Source organism: Chlamydotis macqueenii, chromosome 1 (assembly GCF_036417535.1).
Source record: "Chlamydotis macqueenii isolate bChlMac1 chromosome 1, bChlMac1.mat, whole genome shotgun sequence".
NCBI lineage: Eukaryota > Metazoa > Chordata > Aves > Otidiformes > Otididae > Chlamydotis > Chlamydotis macqueenii.
Window position 1 is genome coordinate 214,735,857 of NC_141556.1, and position 19,752 is coordinate 214,755,608.

The following is a 19,752-nucleotide window of genomic DNA, read 5'->3' on the forward strand; positions in this document are numbered from 1 at the left end:
CCTGTGCATGCACACACGTATGTCCCTGTGCCTGCGCGTCCTGTCCACGTGTGTGCGTCCTGTGCATGTGTGTGCGTGTCCCTGTGCATGTGTGTGTGCATGTCCTGTGCACACGTGTCACTATGCACACGTGTGAGTGTGTCCTTGTGCACACATGTGTGTCCTGTGCAAGGCATGTGTCCTGTGCACGTGTGTGTGTGCATGTCCCTGCGCACGCACACATGTATGTCCCTGTGCATGTGTGTATCCTGCGCATTTGCATGTACTGTGCATGTGTGTGTGACCCTGTTCTCACATGCATTTATGTCCTTGTGCATGCGTATGTCCTGTGCATGCATGTGTGTCCTGTGCATGCGTGTGTGTCTGTGTGTACATGTCTGTGTCCCTGTGCATGTATGTTTCCTGCATAGGCACAGCGCTTGGGCAGGCACATGTGTGCCTGTGCACATGCGTGTATGTCCTTGTGCATCTGAGTGTGTGTCCTGTGCACGCATGTGTGTGTGCATGTGTGTGTCCCTGTGTACACATGTGTGTCCCTGGGCATGCGTGTGTGTCCCCCTGTGCATGTCTCTGTCCCCTGCACATGTACAGCGCTTGGGCAGGCACGTGTGTCCCTGTGCAAGCACATGTGTCCCTGTGCATGCATGTGTGTGTCCCTGTGCACATGTGTGTGCTGTGCATGTGTGCGTCCTTGTGCATGCGTGTGTGTCCTGTGCACGTCTGAGTGTCCCTGTGCATGCATGTGCATCCCCTGCACACACACAGCACCAGTGCATGTGTGGATCCCTGTGCACGTGTGTGTGCCCTGTGTACATGTGTATGTGCCCAGCACATGCACCGCACTCAGGCACGTGTGTCCCATGCATGCATGTGTCCCTTGCACATGCACAGCACTTGTACATACATGTGCGCCCCCTGCGTGCACGCAGTGCCTGTGCACGTGTGTCCCCCTGTACATGCGTGTGTATCCTGTGCACACACGTGTCCCTGGGCACGTGCGTGCCCCCTGCGCATGCACAGCACACGTGTGTCCCTGTGTGTCCATGTGTGTCCCTGTGCGTGCATGTGTGCCCTGTGTGCACGTGTGCATCCCGCCATGCGCCAGAGGACGAGGATGGAGATGGGGAAGGGAAAGGGGAGAGGGACAGGGGTGAGGACGGGCGTGCATGCCCCCCGCCAGCCCACACGCGTGTGCCCAGCCTCACCGGAGCGCCCCGTCGGGCGGCAGCTCGTGGGGGGGGTCGTCGCAGAGCAGCCGGCTCTCCCCGTCGGGCAGGTAGATGTACACGTGCTCCTGGGGGGGGACACAGCGGGCAGCGCCCGGGGACCGGGACCCCCGCCCGCACCCAGCCCCCCGCCGCGGGGAGCGGGACCGGCCCCAGCCTCCCCAGGGCCAGAGCCACGGACACGCCTGCACACAAACGTGTGCACAGCCACACGTGTGTAAACACACATATAGCACACATGAACACACGTACACACCCACACGTGTGTGTAAATACATACACCCACACACAAACACACATGCACAGCCAGGTGTGCGTGTAAACACACGTACACCCGCACACAAACACATGTGCACAGCCACACACGTGCGTGTAAATACATGTGCACACCCACACAAACACATATGCATAGCCAAACACGTGTGTAGACACATGTACACACCCATAAACACACGTGTACAGCTACACATGTGTAAATAAATATACACACCCACGCATAAACACATGTGCACTCACACATGTGTAAACACACCTATACCCACACATAAACACGCACACTCACACATAAACACATGTGTACACCCACGCACGCGTGTAAACACATGTATACCTGCACACAAACACATGGACACACCCATACATGTGCATAAACACACAATACAGATTCACACGTGTGTGAACACATGTACACAGCCACATGTGTATGAACACATGAATACGCACACATGTATATGAACACATGTGCAAACACACAGGTATGTAAACACACATACACCCCCACACACAAACACATGTACACACTCACATGTGTAAACACGTGTACGCACCCACACACGTAAACACATGTACATGGTACACATGTGCAGAAACACATGTATATACCCACATATAGCTCCCCCCACATGCACTCTCACACACGCAGTCGTGCACACGCATGCACACGCAGCCACCATACACACCTGCGCGCACCCCAGGGCCACCGCCACCCCCCCAAGGGCCACCACCACCCCCCCAAGGGCCACCAAGGGCTCCGCAGCTCCTGGTGGCAACCAGGGGACTGGTGACACGGGGCCCACCCCGGGCTCAACCTCATATCAGCCAGCAGAGAATCCACCGCCGGCTCGCCCCACCTACCACTCTGGGCAGCAGGGCGAGCAGGGCCTGGCGCAGGGCGTCCCGCAGGCGGGCGGCGTCCAGCACGGCCCCCAGGCGGAGCAGGGCGTCCTGCGGAGAGAGCGCAGCGGGTGGCACCGGCCTCGGGGGGGGGACACCCCCCCCCGTCCCCCCGCTCCCCCACTGGGAGCACTGGGACCCGCAGGGAGCGGAGGCTGCGGGACGGTGGTCCGACAGCCCACGGCCAAGCTAGCCACGCTGATGGCTGCACTAGCCAACCCAGTGCCTGCGCTAGCCACATCACCCCCAGTGCTAGCCACGCCAATAGCAGCACTAGCCAGGTGAACCCCTGCGCTAGCCATGTCGATGCCTGCACTAGCCACACCACCCTCAGCACTAGCCACACCACCCCCAGTGCCAGCCACAGCAATGCCTGCACTAGCCACCCCAATGCCCGCACTAGCCACCCCAGTGCCTGCACTAGCCACACCACCCTCAGCACTAGCCACACCACCCCCAGTGCCAGCCACAGCAATGCCTGCACTAGCCACAGCAATGCTCGCACTAGCCACCCCAGTGCCTGCGCTAGCCACATCACCCCCATCGCTAGCCACACCACCCCCAGTGCCAGCCACAGCAATGCCTGCACTAGCCACCCCAATGCCTGCACTTGCCACAGCAATGCCTGCACTAGCCACACCACCCCTAGCGCTATCCGTGCCAGCCCCTGCGCTGGCCGTGTCAATCCCTGCACTAGCCACGCCGCCACCTGCTGCTAGCCACGCCAGCGCCTGCACTAGCCACACCAACCCCCCCGCCTCCCTCCATGCGCTGCCGCTTCCCTCCTCCCCCCCAGCCCTTTCCAACGCTCCCGGTCCGGCTGAGCTCCCACCCGTGCCGCCCGGGCTAGCGGGGCAGCCAACCTGGTTGCCCAACCCTTAAATATTTGAGTCGGCGCCCGTTCCGCCCCACGAACAGGGGGGTCGGCCCGGATCCGTCCCCGCTGCCCACCCCCGGGGCACGCGTAGGGCGCAAAGCTCCTCTGAGAACTGGCGAACTCGTGACGGGAACGGCGGGATCCGGAACGGCGCCCGGATTTGCTCTTCCTTCGGCCCGGGCCGGCTCCGGGTGCCAGCAGCCACGAGCGGCCCCCCGCGCCACGCCGGGGTCACCCCGGGAACGGGGCGCATCCGGGGCCGGATCCGGGCGAAGACATCGGCTCCGGTTGTTATTCCGACAGAGCCGCGTCTCCGGTCGCTTACTCACACTGGAGACACGTGCACTGTAGAATACAGCCGGGCCCCGCCGTCGGGGGGGGACGCGGGGGGACGCGGGGCCCACCCAACCGGCGCGGGACCCCCGGGGTCGCGGCAAAGGGCGGCGGCACGCCGGGCGCGGGGACGGACGGGCGGCAGCTGGACGCCGGGACGCGGTCAGGAACGCGGGCGCGGCCCCGGAGCGGGGTGGAAAAAGCTGCGGGAGCGAAAATAAAAATAACAAATTCCCCCCGTGCCACCCCCGTGCCGGGGGGAGCACGGCTGGGCCGGGTACGGCATTCCGCTCGTCCCGCTCATCCCCGGCATTCCGCTCGTCCCGCTCATCCGAGCTGCGCCGCCCGTCCCGCTCATCCCACTCGTCCCACTTGTCCCACTCACCCCTTCTTCCCGCTCAACCTACTGGTCCCACTCATCCCAGTTATCCTGCTCATCCCATTCTTCCTGCTCATCCCACTTGCCCACCCATCTCACCCATCCCGCCCGTCCTGCTCATCCCACTTGTCCCACTCATCCCGCTCATCCCAGTTATCCCATTCACCCGCTCCTTCCACTCATCCCAGTTACCCCATTCACCCGCTCCTCCCGCTCGTCCCAGTTATCCCATTCACCCGCTCCTTCCACTCATCCCAGTTATCCCATTCACCCACCCTCCCGCTCGTCCCAGTTATCCCATTCACCCACTCATCCCACTCGTCCCAGTTACCCCATTCACCCACTCATCCCACTCGTCCCAGTTATCCCATTCACCCACTCCTTCCACTCATCCCAGTTACCCCATTCACCCACTCATCCCACTCGTCCCAGTTACCCCATTCACCCACTCATCCCACTCGTCCCAGTTATCCCATTCACGCACTCATCCCACTCATCCCAGTTATCCCATTCACGCACTCATCCCACTCATCCCAGTTATCCCATTCACCCATCCTCCCACTCGTCCCAGTTACCCCACTCACCCACTCATCCCACTCGTCCCAGTTACCCCATTCACCCACTCGTCCCACTCGTCCCAGTTATCCCATTCACCCACTCCTTCCACTCATCCCAGTTACCCCATTCACCCACTCATCCCACTCGTCCCAGTTACCCCATTCACCCACTCATCCCACTCGTCCCAGTTATCCCATTCACGCACTCATCCCACTCATCCCAGTTATCCCATTCACCCATCCTCCCACTCGTCCCAGTTACCCCATTCACCCACTCGTCCCACTCGTCCCAGTTACCCCATTCACCCACTCATCCCACTCATCCTCTTGTTCCGCTCCCCCCCCCGCAGCGCCAGTTTCCCCCATTCCCCTCTCCCCCGGCACCGGGAACGCCGCAGCCAGGACGCCGCTCTGGGCCAGGAGCCAGCCCGCGCCGCTGGCCACCGGCCCGGCCCCTTTCTGGCCGTAACGGCGCTTCCCGCGCCGCACGGGGATTTCCAGCGCCGGATCCCCGCTCCCGCAGCCGGCAGAGAACCGGATCCCGCACCGGGATGCGGGGTCTCCAAGGGGAAACTGAGGCACGGCGCGGGGAAACTGAGGCACGGTGCAGGGAAACTGAGGCACGGTGCGGGGAAACTGAGGCACGGCGCAGGGAAACTGAGACACGGTGTTGGGAAACTGAGACACGGTGTCAGGAAACTGAGGCACGGCGCAGGGAAACTGAGGCACGGTGCAGGGAAACTGAGGCACGGCACAGGGAAACTGAGACACGGCGCGGGGAAACTGAGGCACGGCGCGGGGAAACTGAGACACGGCGCGGGGAAACTGAGGCACGGCGCAGGGAAACTGAGGCACGGCGCAGGAAAACTGAGGCACGGTGTGGGGAAACTGAGGCACGGCGCAGGGAAACTGAGGCACGGTGTCAGGAAACTGAGGCACGGTGTTGGGAAACTGAGGCACGGCGCAGGGAAACTGAGGCACAATGCAGGGAAACTGAGGCACGGTGTTGGGAAACTGAGGCACGGTGCAGGGAAACTGAGGCACGGTGTTGGGAAACTGAGGCACGGCACAAGGAAACTGAAGCACGGCGCGGGGAAACTGAAGCACGGTGCAGGGAAACTGAGGCACGGTGCGGGGAAACCGAGGCACGGCACAGGGAAACTGAGGCACGGTGTCAGGAAACTGAGGCACGGCGCAGGGAAACTGAGGCACGGCGCGGGGAAAGGCCGGCCGGATGGAGAAAAGCCGCCTGAGCGCGGCCGGGAAGCCATCCATCGCCGCCCGGGCCTGGTTTCCATCCCAAATTGCATTGTTTTAATTTAATGAGGCAGCAGCAACCTGGAACCCGAGGTAGCGCCTTAATTACCCGGTCTGTTATGGGGGATAACGAGCGCCGACGGGAAGGGAACACCTCTGGGAGATCTCCTGCCTCCCCGCGCTCCTTCGCCGCGGGTGCTGCTGCAGCGGAGCCCCGGGCGCACGGCCTTCCCGGCATCCGCGCCGGGGATGCATAGCTGTGGGATTGGCCACTTGGAAAAAGAAAAAAAAAATCAAAATAATAATAATTTTTTTAAAAAAAAAAGCACGCTGGGAGCCCTGCACGCCCGCGCCTGCCTCAGTTTCCCCAGTCGGGTGGGAATCCAGCTGGGGTTGGTTTGCACGGGGCCGTTTGCACAGACCACTTGATATCACTAGGATTTGCACAAGCCTTTTGCACGGGGCACTTGCACGAGCGGTTTGCCCAGGCCGTTCGCACGGGGCGGCTTGCGTGGGCAGTGCAAATCATTTGCATGGGGAATTGGCACAGGGTGGCTTGCACGGGGCTATTTGCATGGCGTGGTTTGCACGAGGCATTTGCACGGGGCAGTTTGCACGGGACATTTGCACTGTGCTATTTGCACGGGACATTGACACGAGGTTGGTTTGCACTGTGCTATTTGCACGAGGCATTCGCACAAGGTGGTTTGCACGGGACACTTGCACGAGGCATTTGCACTATGCTATTTGCACGGGACATTTGCACGAGGCGTTTGCACGAGGTTGGATTGCACTATGCTATTTGCACGAGGCGGTTTGCACTATGCTATTTTCACGGGACATTTGCACGAGGCATTTACACGAGGTTGGTTTGCACTATGCTATTTGCACGAGGCATTTGCACGAGGTTGGATTGCACTAGGCATTTACATGAGGCGTTTGCACTATGCTACTTGCACGAGGCATTTGCACGAGGCATTTACATGAGGTTGGATTGCACTATGCTACTTGCACGAGGCGTTTGCACTATGCTACTTGCACAGGACATTTGCACGAGGCATTCACACGAGGCGTTTGCACTATGCTACTTGCACGAGGCATTCACACGAGGCGTTTGCACTATGCTATTTGCATGAGGCGTTTGCACTATGCTATTTGCACGGGACATTTGCACGAGGCATTTACATGAGGTTGGATTGCACGAGGCATTTACACGAGGCGTTTGCACTATGCTACTTGCACGAGGCATTTGCACGAGGCATTTACACGAGGCATTTACACTATGCTATTTACACGAGGCATTTGCACTATGCTACTTGCACGAGGCATTTGCACGAGGCATTCACACGAGGCATTTGCACTATGCTACTTGCACGAGGCATTCGCACGAGGCGTTTGCACGGGACACTTGCCCAGACCGCGCCGAGGTGACCCCACGCTCCCCGGTGGCTCCGCGCGGGGCACTTTCCACTTCCCGAGCCCACTTCCCAAGCTCCGCCACCCCCCTCCCCCAAAGCGGAGGGCCCGGGGGCCGCTCCCCACCTCGTCCCCCGCCGCCTCCCGGCCTCGCCCCACTCGGGGTCGAGGGACCGGGGCCGGGGTCAAGGTCGCTTCCTGTTGATGTCCCTTCGCGGAGCGGGACAAACGGCGGCCGCGGCCTCGGCGAGGATTTCCCGTCCCGGAGAACATCGCGGCCCTTTGGGAACGGCCACCCCCGGCCAAACTCGCCGCCCCCCCGGCCTGGGGAGAAGAGCTGGGGGTCCCGAGCGCCGGGGAGGGAAGGAGTTGGGGTTTTGGGGGGAAGGGAATGGGGGGGAGTGGGAATCCACGGCCACGGACCCCGCTCAGCCCCTCGGCGCTCGCCCCCACCCCACGTCCCGCGGCGGGGACACAGACCCCGCTCAGCCCCACCCCACGTCCCGTGGTGGGGAGGGGGACACAGACCCCGCTCAGCCCCCACCCCACGTCTCGTAGTGGGGAGGGGGGCACGGACCCCGCTCAGCCCCCACGCTCACCCCCACCCCATGTCCTGCGGCGGGGAGGGGGACATGGACCCCGCTCAGCCCCCACCCCACGTCCTGTGGTGGGGAGGGGGACACAGACCCCGCTCAGCCCCCACGCTCGCCCCCACCCCACGTCCCGTAGTGGGGAGGGGGACACGGACCCCGCTCAGCCCCCACCCCACGCCCCGTGGTGGGGAGGGGGACACAGACCCCGCTCAGCCCCCACGCTCGCCCCCACCCCACGTCCCGTAGTGGGGAGGGGGACACGGACCCCGCTCAGCCCCCACCCCACGTCCTGTAATGGGGAGGGGGGCACGGACCCCGCTCAGCCCCCACCCCACGCCCCGTGGTGGGGAGGGGGACACGGACCCTGCTCAGCCCCCACACTCACCCCCACCCCATGTCCTGCGGCGGGGAGGGGGGCACGGACCCCGCTCAGCCCCCACGCTCGCCCCCACCCCATGTCCTGCGGCGGGGAGGGGGGCACGGACCCCGCTCAGCCCCCACGCTCGCCCCCACCCCATGTCCTGCGGCGGGGAGGGGGGCACGGACCCCACTCAGCCCCCACACTCGCCCCCACCCCACGTCCTGTGGTGGGGAGGGGGACACAGACCCCGCTCAGCCCCCACGCTCGCCCCCACCCCACGTCCCGCGGCGCGGCCGGGATCTGCGCGGCGCTGGGGGAGCTCATTTCTCAGCCTCCAATAAATGGAGGAAAATTGAATTCCCGGCCATCTGCAGCTGGGGGTGGAATTCCGTCTGCGGCAGCGCCCGGAGCGGGGCCCCGCGCAGCCCCCTCCCCGCGGGGACCCCTTTATGTTCCGAATTTAAAAGGGTTTGGTTACCCCCCGCTCCGTGTGAAGCGCAGGGGTCTCGCTACTCAGACGGGGAAACTGAGGCACGGCCAGGGGAAGCCCAAACCCACCCGTTAAACGAGTCCCGTTTTGGGGAGGGATGAGCCTTTCCGCAGCTGGGGATGCTCGGGGTGGGGGAGGACCCAGGTGACACCCAGGTTCACCCGTCACCTCCCCGCCAAATGTCTCAGCACGGCTCCAAAAAAGCCGCGGTGCGGCTGCGGCGAGGACGATGCTGCAATGCCGGACCCGGCGCGAGGAATTCCTCCCGTCCAGCGAACACCAGAGCGCAAACCCCCACCCAGTGCCGCCTGCCCCCCGCCCGGCTCTGCGCCCACGGCCCAGCTCCTCCATCGCTAGAGCACCCACGCCCTGGCCCCTCCATCCCCGGAACACCCACGCCCCGGCTCCTCCATCCCTGGGATGCACCAGGAGCACCCAGACCCCGGCTCCTCCATCCCTGGGATGCACCAGGAGCACCCAGACCCTGGTGCCGCCATCCCTGGAGCACCCACATCCCTGCTTTTTGATTCCAGAAGCACCCACGCCCCAACTCCTCCATCCCTGGAGCACCCACACCCTGGCTCCTCCATCCTTGGAGCACCCACACCCCTGCTTTTCCATCCCCAGGATGCACCCACACCCTGGCCCCTCCATCCCCGGAACACCCACGCCCCGGCTCCTCCATCCCTGGGATGCACCAGGAGCACCCAGACCCTGGCTCCTCCATCCCTGGGATGCACCAGGAGCACCCAGACCCTGGTGCCTCCATCCCTGGAGCACCCACATCCCTGCTTTTCCATCCCTGGGATGCACCAGCAGCACCCACATCCCAGCTCTTCCATCCCTGGAGCACCCATGTCCTAGTTCCTCTATCCCAGGAGCACCCACATCTCCGCTCCTCCATCCCAGGAGCACCCAGACCCTGGCTCCTCCATCCCTGGAGCACCCACATCCCTGCTTTTTGATTCCAGGAGCACCCACGCCCCAGCTCCTCCATCCCTGGGATGCACCAGGAGAACCCACATCCCAGCTCCTCCACCCCAGGAGCACCCACACCCTGGCTCCTCCACCCTGGGATGCACACACATCCCCACTCCTCCATCCCAGGAGCACCCAGACCCTGGCTCCTCCATCCCTGGAGCACCCTCATCCCTGCTTTTTGATTCCAGGAGCACCCACGCCCCAGCTCCTCCATCCCTGGAGCACCCTCATCCCAGCTCCTCCACCCTGGGATGCACCAGGAGCACCCACACCCCATCTCCTCCATCCCTGGAGCACCCACACCCCAACCAGGCTCTGGCCTCGCGGCCACGAGCCTGACGTGACGCCATGGGGCACGAGAGGTCCAGGACCCACGGCCCGAACCCCACGGCCCCCCCAAAAAGCCGTGCCAGGGCACGCGCCGTGGGCCCATCCTTGCTCCGTGGGGCAGCCGTGCAGGAAGTGCTTTTTGCCGGCGGGGACCCTCGGGGTGCACCCACCCCACTCACCCCACCCCACCCGGGTCTGGGGGTCCCGCTGGGCGGGGGTGGGGTGGGGGGAAGGAAGCCGAAAAGGAAAGACGCGCCCCCGCCATATTGCGCGCCGCGGCCCTTTTCCTCCCTTTTTATTGCCCCCGCCGATGCGCCGGAGGAAACGCTGCCGGGACGCACGCCCGCACGCGCGGGGCCCCACGCCGCCCGCCACGGGTGGGGGTGGGTGGGCGTGGGTGTCCCCCCCCACCCTCCGCGCCACCACCGCCCCGGACGAACGAGCGGGGAAACTGAGGCAGGGGCAGCCTCCGACCCCTCTGGCACATCGGGGGTGGGGTGGAGAGCGTGGGAGCCCCTCCCCCCCCCCACTCGAGACCCTGGGCATGGCGTGGGCCCCCCGCCATCCATGCCCCCCCCCCCAGCTCCTTCCTGCCGCGCCAGGCCGCCGACACGTTGTTAATTAGGGTTTGAGTGATGGGGCCGGCCAGCGGGTAATGGCATCGGCGAGGGAGAGGAGGCGCAGACATCTTCAGCCTCACCCCACAGCGGGGGCGGGGGGGGGGGGGCAATACACCCCCCAGGCGCTATATAGCCCCCTACAGCCTCCTATAGCCCCCCCCCCCACGTCGGGGATGGGGGTCCCAAATGCCGCCAGCACCCAGGGCACTGGGATCCCGGAGAATTTTGGGTGGGGAGGGGGGGGTGAACTGGTCCTCGCCCACCCCGGGCTGGGGCACAACGGAGCGGGGGGGGGGGGTCCCGTCCCCCGCCACCCATCCCTCACGCGTGTCCTCGGTCACACCCCTTCGCCCCCGGGGACGGCCGGGGGGGCGGCTCTGCCCCGTCACGCATGTGTGTCCCCCCCCCCCCCCTCGGAGCCACCCCAGTGGGGGGGTCCGGGCCCAAAGCGGGGTCCTAGGGACCCCCCCACGGCGCAGGGGGCCGCTCGCTCGGTGAGGAGTCACACACCTCGTCCCCGCGCCGGGTGTCCCCAAACTGCACCCCATCCCCCTTCCCAGGGCGGGGGGCTCAGCGCACCCCTCCGTGTCGGAGCAGGGCTGAGGTGGGGGGGGGGACACCCAAAAAGCCTCGGGCGCGCGGGTCGGGGGTTCCAGGACGCGTGGACGGTGAGACGGGTGAACCCCTCCAAGCTGCCCGCTCCCAAATTCAGGCGCATTCGAAGGCACAAGAGCCGAAAAAAAAAATTTTAAACCCCCCCAATTTTTTCCAGCCGCATGCTGGGGCGCAGCCTGCGCCCTCCCCCAAAATGTGCAACTGGCGCCACGAGGGGTGGAGGGGACACGGGGGGGTCACCCCGTCCCCGGGGGGCAGGACTGGCCCCACACGCGGAGGAGCGGGGACCCCAACCCCGGCACCGCCAGACCCACGGGACCCCGCATTGCCAAGCCGCGAGCCCTCAGCACGCACGGGACCCCCCCCCAAACCCCCATTCCCACGGGACCCCCCCCCCCCCACTCGGGGGGTCGCTTACGGAATCCTGGAGGGTGCCCATGGTGCGGCTGCGGGGCCGGGATCGGGACCCGGGTGGGGATCGGGGCCGCCCACCCGGTCCAACCCATTTCCTCCGGCCCGCCGGGATCCGCGCCCCCCCCAGTCCCCACCCGCCGCCTCCTTCCTGCGTGGCTGGGGGGGGGGGGGAACGACACGACACACGGAGCCCAGGGGGTCCCCAAGCTCCCACGCTCCTCCGTGCCTCAGTTTCCCCATCGGGCAGGAGCTTGTCGCTGGGTTGGGGGGGGGAGGTGGTGGGGATGGGGGGTCTCGAGTGGGAGCGGGAGTGGGAGGGCAGCGGCTGGGATGGGGGTCCCGGGTGGGAGGGAGGTGGATTAGGGGTCTCCGGTGGGGAGTGGAGGTGGATTAGGGGTCTCCGGTGGGAGGGGAGGAGGTTTAGGGGTCCCAGGTGGGAGGGGAGATGGTGGAGGTGGGGGTCTCGAGTGGGAAGGGAGGTGGGTTAGGGGTCTCGGGTGGGAAGGGAAGTGGATTTGGGGTCTCGAGCGGTGGGGGGAGTGGTTGGGATGGGGGTCCCGGGTCGGAAGGGGAAGTGGATTTGGGGTCTCGGGTGGGAGAGAAAGAGGATTACGGGTCCCGGGTGGGAGAGGAGATGGTGAGTTAGGGGTCCTGGGTGGGAGGAAAGGTGGGTTAGGGGTCCCGGGTGGGAATGCAGGCGGTGGGGACAGGGGGTCCCGGCTGGGAAGGCAGCGTGGAGCCACGCGTGGGGCGTGTTTTGGGTGGGGGTCCCGCCGCCCCTACCTGTAGCGCCTCGGAGGCGGGCACGGCGTCCTCCCCCTTGAGCGGCAGCTGCGGGCCCCGCCTGAAAAAGCGGAGCAGCGCGGTGAGGAGAGGCCGCAGCCCCGGCACCATCCCGGCTCCCGGCTCCCCGCCCCCGGGCAGGGGCTCCCGGCTCCCGGCTACCGGCTGCCGGCCCCGCCGCTCCCCGCCCCGCCCCGCGCCCCGCACCTGCTGCGGGGGGGAGGGGGCGGGGGGGTCAGAGTGGGGTGGGGTTAGGGGTGGGGGCGGGGGCATCGCTCCGTGGTGTGGGGCAGGGGGGCGCCGATGTGGAGAGGGGGTCAGGATGGGAGTCTTGGGGTGGGGGGGTCCCGGGGTGAGGAGGGGGGCGGGGCGGGGTTGGGGTCGGGGTATCGCTCCCTGGTGTGGGGCGGGGGACCGGGGATGAGGGGTTTTCGGGGGGCTGGGAGCAAGCTGGGGGGGGGGGGGCGGGCTGGGGCAGGGATCAGGGCGCGGTGAGGGGCGGGGCGGGGGTCCCAGGGTGAGAAGGGGGTCGGGGTGAGGGTCCTCGGTGTGGGGAGGGGGTCGGCGTGGGGAGGGGGTCGGGGTATCGCTCCGTGGTGTGGGGCGGGGATCGGGACAAGGGGCTCCAGCGTGGGGCAGGGGTCCGGGTCCTCGGTGTGGGGAGGTGGTCGTGGTGGGGGTGCTGGGGCAAGGGGGTCCCGAGTGTGGGGGGGATTTGGCGGGGGGGTCATGATGTGGGGCAGGGGGGCTCCAGTATGGGGTATCGCTCCCTGGTGTGGGGCTGGGGGCTCCGGTGTGGGGTAGGGGTCAGGGTGAGGGTCCTTGGTGTGGGGAGAGGGTCGGGGTGGGGGTCCTGGGGTGGGGAGGGGGTCAGAGTGAGGATCTCGGGGTCTTGGAGTCCGGGGGGGCCGGGAGCAGGCGAGGATCCCAGGGTGGGGCAGGGGTCGGTGTGGGGAGGGCGTCGGGGTGGGGGGGTCGAGCCGGGGGTCCTGGGGTGGGGGAGTCCCAGGGTTGGGGGTCCTCAGTGTGGGGAGGGGTCCCCGGCATGGGGTGGGAGCGCTCCCGCTATGGGGCAGGGGGCTGGCAGTGCTCCCCTATGGGGCAGGTACCGGCTCTGGCCCCCACGGCTCTGGGGGACCTCCCCCCACTAACGCCCCCCTTCCCCTTCTTGGGTGGGGGTCTCCCCCCAGTCTGCTCTCCCCCCATTCTCCCACCCATTCCCAGGGCCAAGCGCTGGGATTTTGGAGGGGGGGTCTCGCTCCCGTCCGCCCAGCCTGACCCGTAAAGGGATCCTCCACCCCCCGACCCCGGGGGCGACGATTCGGGGACCCCACCCCAAAGAGATCGGGGGTGGGGGGGCTTCGGCGGTGTCCAGTGCGAGAGTTTGGGGAGGGGGACGCGTGTGACACGGCCGCCGCGGGGGGGGGCGGGGGGAGAGTGAGGCGCCATCGAGGGAAATGTGAGGTCAAAAATGGCAGAATGGGAGTGACTGGCCCAACTGGCCCCCTCGGGAGGGGGAGGAGGAGGAGGCAGGCCGGGGGACGAAGGCCTTCCGTGCAAACGGCTCCGTGCAAACGGCGTGCACTGCCTGTGCCAGCTTCCCCGTGCAAATGGTCTGCGCAAGCGCCCCGTGCAAACGGCCCCGTGCAAGCTGCCCGTGCGAACGCCCCGTGCGAACAGCCTGTGCAAATCCTCCACGCGACCTGCCTGACCGCAAGCGGCCCGTGCAAATGCCCCGTGCAAACGGCCCCGTGCAAACGGCCCTGTGCAAATGCCCCGTGCAAACGGCCCCGTGCAAACGGCCCTGTGCAAATGCCCCGTGCAAATGGCCTGTGCAAACGGCCCTGTGCAAATGCCCCGTGCAAATGGCCTGTGCAAACGGCCCCGTGCAAATGGTTTGCGCTACCTGTGCAAATGGCCCGTGCAAAGTGCCTCGTGCAAATGCCCCTCTGCAAATTCCCCCGTGAGGACCACCCCGTGCAAACTGCCTCGTGCAAACGGCCCCGTGCAAACTGCCTCGTGCAAACCGCTCGAGCAAAGCGGCCCCGTGCAAACGCCCCAGGGAGGAAGGCCTCCTCCTCTGCCTCCGAACCCCCCCGGCCCATCTCCCCGTCAGCCGGACGGGCTGTGGGACCACCCAAGCCCTGCGTGTCACCCACACGCTGCACCTTGCACGCTGCACCCACACCCTGCGTGCTGCACCCTCCAACCTGCGCCCCAACACCCGGCTTCCCCCACCCCACACCCTGCACCCCACTCCCCACTCTCTGCACCCCACTCCCCAGACCTCACTCCCCGCACCCCACACCCTGCACCCCACTCTCCACACCCCGCACCCCGCACCCCACATCCCGCACCCCGCAGCCCCGGGCGGTGCCCGCGGCCCGTGGGAGGGGTCAGCGTGGCCAGCGGACCCGCAGGGCCATCTAGTGGCCGTGGCCACCGTGACCACCCCGAGGGGCCCAGCCCGGGACACCCACGCGGGAGCGGCCGCCGCGGGCAGGGGGTGGGGGGGGGGGTCGTGTCCCGGGTGGGCACAGCGGCCCCCGCCTCGCCCCGTGGGTCCCCGGCCCTGGGGAGGCGCTGGCACCGTGCGGGGATCTGCGGGTGGGGGGACACGGGGCACCTCGCCGCGGGTGGTGGCACAGGGTGACGGGACCTTGTCCTGGGGGGGGGCACAGGGTGACAGGGAGCTCATCTTGGGTGGTGGCACACAGAATGGTAGAATGGTGACGGGCACCTCGCCTTGGGCAACGGCACAGGGTGACGGGCGCCTCACTCTGGGTGGTGGCACAGGGTCCTGGACACCTTGCCCTAGGTGGTGGCACAGGGTGATGGGCACCTCACCCCGGGTGGTGGCACAGGGTGACAGGGAGCTTGTCTTGGGTGGTGGCACAGGGCGATGGGCACCCCGCCCCAGGTGATGGCACAGAGCGACAGGCACCTCATCCCGGGTGGTGGCACGGGGTGATTGGCATCTCCCCCTGGGTGGTGGCACAGGGTGACGGGCACCTCGCCCCAGGTGATGGCACAGAGCGACAGGCACCTCATCCCGGGTGGTGGCACAGGGCGATGGGCATCTCACTCTGGGTGGTGGCACAGGGTGACGGGCACCTCGCCCCAGGTGATGGCACAGAATGATGGGCACCTCATCTTGGGTGGTGGCACGGGGTGATTGGCATCTCCCCCTGGGTGGTGGCACAGGGTGATGGGCACCTCACCCCGGGTGGTGGCACAGGGTGACAGGGAGCTTGTCTTGGGTGGTGGCACAGGGTGATGGGCACCTCGCCCTGGGTGGTGGCACAGGGTGACAGGGAGCTTGTCTTGGGTGGTGGCACAGGGTGATGGGCACCTCACTCTGGGTGGTGGCACCCCTGGGGGTCGGGGTGGGTGAAGGGCAGGGATGGGGCCCCGGCGGGTGGCATCACCCCATCTGAGCATCCTCGCGGTACCCAGGACCCCGATCCGGCCCTGCCGACCCTGACATTTCGGGCCCGGTGCCCCCCTGCTCCGGTCCCCGGGCAGCTGAGATGCCACCACGCACGTTTTGGGTTGGAAAACAGCCACTGCCGGCGTGGGGAGCCGCTCTGGGTGGGGAAAAAACCCCCAAAAACCCCGACAGCAGAGGCGGGCTCAGCGCCCCCATCGCCCCGAGCGGGCCGCCAAAACCAAACCCCCCAAATCAAGGCCCGGGGTCCCCAACTTTGGCAAAGGGCCGCGATTCCCGGCGCGATTCCCCCACTTTCCCATCCCGCTGGGTTTTTTTTTTCATCGCTCCCAGTTTCCGACCTGGAAGGGAGCGAAGTTCACGCGGGCTGGTAAATATTAACCCTTCTCTCACGAAAAAAGGGGGGGGACACGTGCCTTGGGGCTGCGCGGGGACGCGAGGCGCGGGGCGGCACGAGGATGCGCGGGTGCAGGCGGGCGACGGGGATGCGCATGGAGCCAATGGCTCCCGTCGCGCGCACGCGTGCACGGCGGCGCGCAGGGATGGAGGGGGGGGGGTGTGCGTGCAGGATGTGCTCGTGTGTGTGTGTGAGCGTGCACACGGGGGTGCAAGGATGGGCGCGCGTGCACGGGGGTTTGTGCACATGGAGATGCACGCTGGTTGCGCTTGTGCATGTGCACATGCGTGTGCAAGGATGGGAGTGCATGCATGAGAGGGTTTGTGCACACGGGGATGCACGCAGGACGCGCTTGCCTGTCTGTGAGTGTGCACGTGGGGGTGCAAGGATGGGAGCGCGTGCATGGGCGGTTTTGTGCACACGGGGATGCACAAATGGTGTGCTTGTGCACGTGTGCGTGTGTGCATGGGTGTGCAAGGATGGGGGTGGATGCATGGGGGATGCATGGTAGCGTGCTCGTGAACGTGCGCATGGGATGTGCAAGGATGGGGGTGCATGCATGGGGGATGCATGGTAGGATACTCGTGCACGTGCGTATGGGTGTGCAAGGATGGGGGTGCATGCACGCAGGGATTTGTGCACACAGGGATGCACGCAGGGTGTGCCTGTGCGTGTGCACGTGGGTGTGCAAGGATGGGGGTGCATGCACAGAGGGTTTGCGCACACAAAGATGCACACATGGTGTGCTTGTGCGTGCTTGCATGGGTGTGCAAGGCTGAGGGTGCGTGCACGGGGGGGGTTGGACACACAGAGATGCATGGGAGTGTGCTGGGTGGGCACATGGGTGTGCAAGGATGGGGTGCACGTGCGAGGGGGTTTCTGCACATGGGTGTGCACGCAAGGTGTGCCTGTGCCTGTGCTCGTGGGTGTGTAAGGATGGGGGGCACGCACGAGGGGGTGTGTGCACACGGGAAGCACGCAGGATGTGCTTGTGCATGTGCATGTGGGTGCGCAAGGATGGGGTGCACGTGCGAGGGGGTTTGTGCACACGCAGGATGTGCTTGTGCATGTGCACGTGGGGGCGCACGTGCGAGGGGGTTTGTGCACACGCAGGGTGTGCTTGTGCATGTGCACGTGGGCGCGCAAGGATGGGGTGCACGTGCGAGGGGGTTTGTGCACACGCAGGGTGTGCTTGTGCATGTGCACGTGGGCGTGCAAGGATGGGGTGCACGTGCGAGGGGGTTTGTGCACACGCAGGATGAGCTTGTGCATGTGCACGTGGGCGCGCAAGGATGGGGGCGCACGCGCGAGGGGGTTTGTGCACACGCAGGGTGTGCTCGTGCGAGGGCACAGGGGGGTGCAGGGACGGGGGTGCCTGCAGGTGGTGCAGGCACAGACACACGCGTGGGTGGCCGTGTTTGCGCGGGCGTGGGGCGCGCAGGCGCACGGGGGTGGTGATGCGCAGCCTCCCCGCCGCCCCGCTCGCACGCCCCCCTCTCCGCAGCCCACGCGGCGCCGTGTTCGCACCCACCCCCACCGCCGCCCCCCCCCGCTGCCCAGCAGCGCCCGGCGAAGGCACGCGCCGGCGGGGGAAACCGAGGCACGGCGCGAACCGGGGACGCCGGCGGGGAAACCAAGGCACGGCGCGAACCCGGGACCCCCCGGCACCCCGAGCCCCAAACACGCCGGGACCCCGGAGAGCGCAGCTTTGGGCCCGATCCTGCCCCCAGCCCCCGCGTGCCTCAGTTTCCCCCGGAGCAAACGGCTCTTGGGTTTCGCCGTGGTTTTTTTTGTTTTTTAAATTCCCTTTTATCACCCTAAAATTTCACTTCTGGCGCATTCCAGGCGAAAAATAAACAAGCCAGGCGGGCAGCACGCTCGCTTCCGCCGCTCGTTAGCGCGGCACCGATCCCGCCGGATCCAGGTGGCCCAGGAGCAATAAGGAAGCCCCCGAGCGACCCAAGCATACGGAGGACGGGAATTTATTGCCGGAGTCGATAAAAGCGTCACGGGCGGCGGCGTTCCGCGCTGGCCCCGCTCCAGACGCGCGACGCGGGGCCGTCGGACGCATCCCGGCTGGGGACGGGGATGTCGGAGCGCTGGCCATCGGCTCCGGAGGCTCCAAGGGACGTTTGGCGGGATGGTGAGGGGTCACTGGCCCCGCGTCCGCATCCTCATCCCACGGGATTCGCAAAAGGAGAGCGGAGTGGTGCCAGCGCTTCCGTCAGGGATGGTCTGAGCCTGGCCTAGGGATGCTCTGAGCCTGATCCTGGGATGCTCTGAGCCCTGATCCTGGGATTCTCTGAGCCCTGATCCCAGGGATGCTCTGAGCCCTGATCCCAGGAATTCTCTGAGCCCTGATCCCAGGGATGCTCTGAGCCCTGACCCCAGGAATTCTCTGAGCCCTGATCCCAGGGATGCTCTCAGCCCTGATCCCAGGAATTCTCTGAGCCCTGATCCCAGGGATTCTCTGAGCCCTGATCCAGGGATGCTCTGAGCCCTGATCCCAGGAATTCTCTGAGCCCTGATCCCAGGGATTCTCTGAGCCCTGATCCCAGGGATGCTCTGAGCCCTGATCCCAGGAATTCTCTGAGCCCTGATCCCAGGGATGCTCTGAGCCCTGACCCCAGGAATTCTCTGAGCCCTGATCCCAGGGATGCTCTCAGCCCTGATCCCAGGAATTCTCTGAGCCCTGATCCCAGGGATTCTCTGAGCCCTGATCCCAGGGATGCTCTGAGCCCTGATCCCAGGAATTCTCTGAGCCCTGATCCCAGGGATTCTCTGAGCCCTGATCCCAGGGATGCTCTGAGCCCTGATCCCAGGGATGCTCTGAGCCCTGATCCCAGGAATTCTCTGAGCCCTGATCCCAGGGATGCTCTGAGCCGTTATCCTGGGATGCTCTGAGCCCTGATCCCAGGGATGCTCTGAGCCCTGATCCCGGGAATTCTCTGAGCCCCGATCCCAGGGATGCTCTGAGCCCGGATCCCCAGCCCACCCCCAGCACCCCAGGATGGGGCTCCATCACCTCCCCGCTCCCTCGGGAACGCCTCATCGGATAGGATCCCTAGGGAACGGGACGCGGCACCTCGGGGTGGGGGTGACCCAGCCCGGGCGGGGGCCAGGGTTGCCGCGGGCGCAGCACGGGGCGTTCGCGCTAAAAATACGCGGCGCCTGTTGTGGAGCTGCGCTAATGACTCATGCTCGCTCGGTAATTGAGCGCTCGTTACATAATCGCGTTCGGTTGCGGCTCCAGAAAAATGGCATTTTTCTCTTTTTTCCCCTTTTTTCCGTTTTTTTTTTTTTTCCCTAATGCCAAGGCCATTCTGCAGGCGCACCGGCATCGGCCATTTCCCCATTTTCCCCACTCCCGCGCCGGCCAGCACGGCTCCGAGGGCCAGGCCTGGCACCCACTGCATCCCAGTAAGCCCACTGCCGCATCCCAGTAAGTCCAGTATGGTGCCCCAGGAAACCCAGTGCCGTGTCCCAGGAAACCCAGTGCCGT

The 19,752-nt window shown here is 65.9% G+C and overlaps 1 protein-coding gene across 3 annotated transcripts in view; it reads right to left on the minus strand.

The window, feature by feature from the left end:
- PDE2A (phosphodiesterase 2A) overlaps positions 1 to 19,752 on the minus strand; it is a 41,401-nt gene that overhangs the window by 12,321 nt on the left and 9,328 nt on the right. For 2 of the 3 annotated variants that reach the window (XM_086739821.1, XM_086739820.1), the window contains exons 2-4: positions 12,406 to 12,466; positions 2,361 to 2,450; positions 1,206 to 1,294 (exon numbers count right to left, since the gene is read on the minus strand). In XM_086739821.1, the coding sequence (XP_086595947.1) occupies positions 1,206 to 1,294; positions 2,361 to 2,450; positions 12,406 to 12,466 (240 nt within the window). Of the gene's footprint in view, positions 1 to 1,205; positions 1,295 to 2,360; positions 2,451 to 11,626; positions 11,685 to 12,405; positions 12,467 to 19,752 lie in introns of those variants that run through there. The other variant, XM_086739822.1, reaches the window with a different exon arrangement.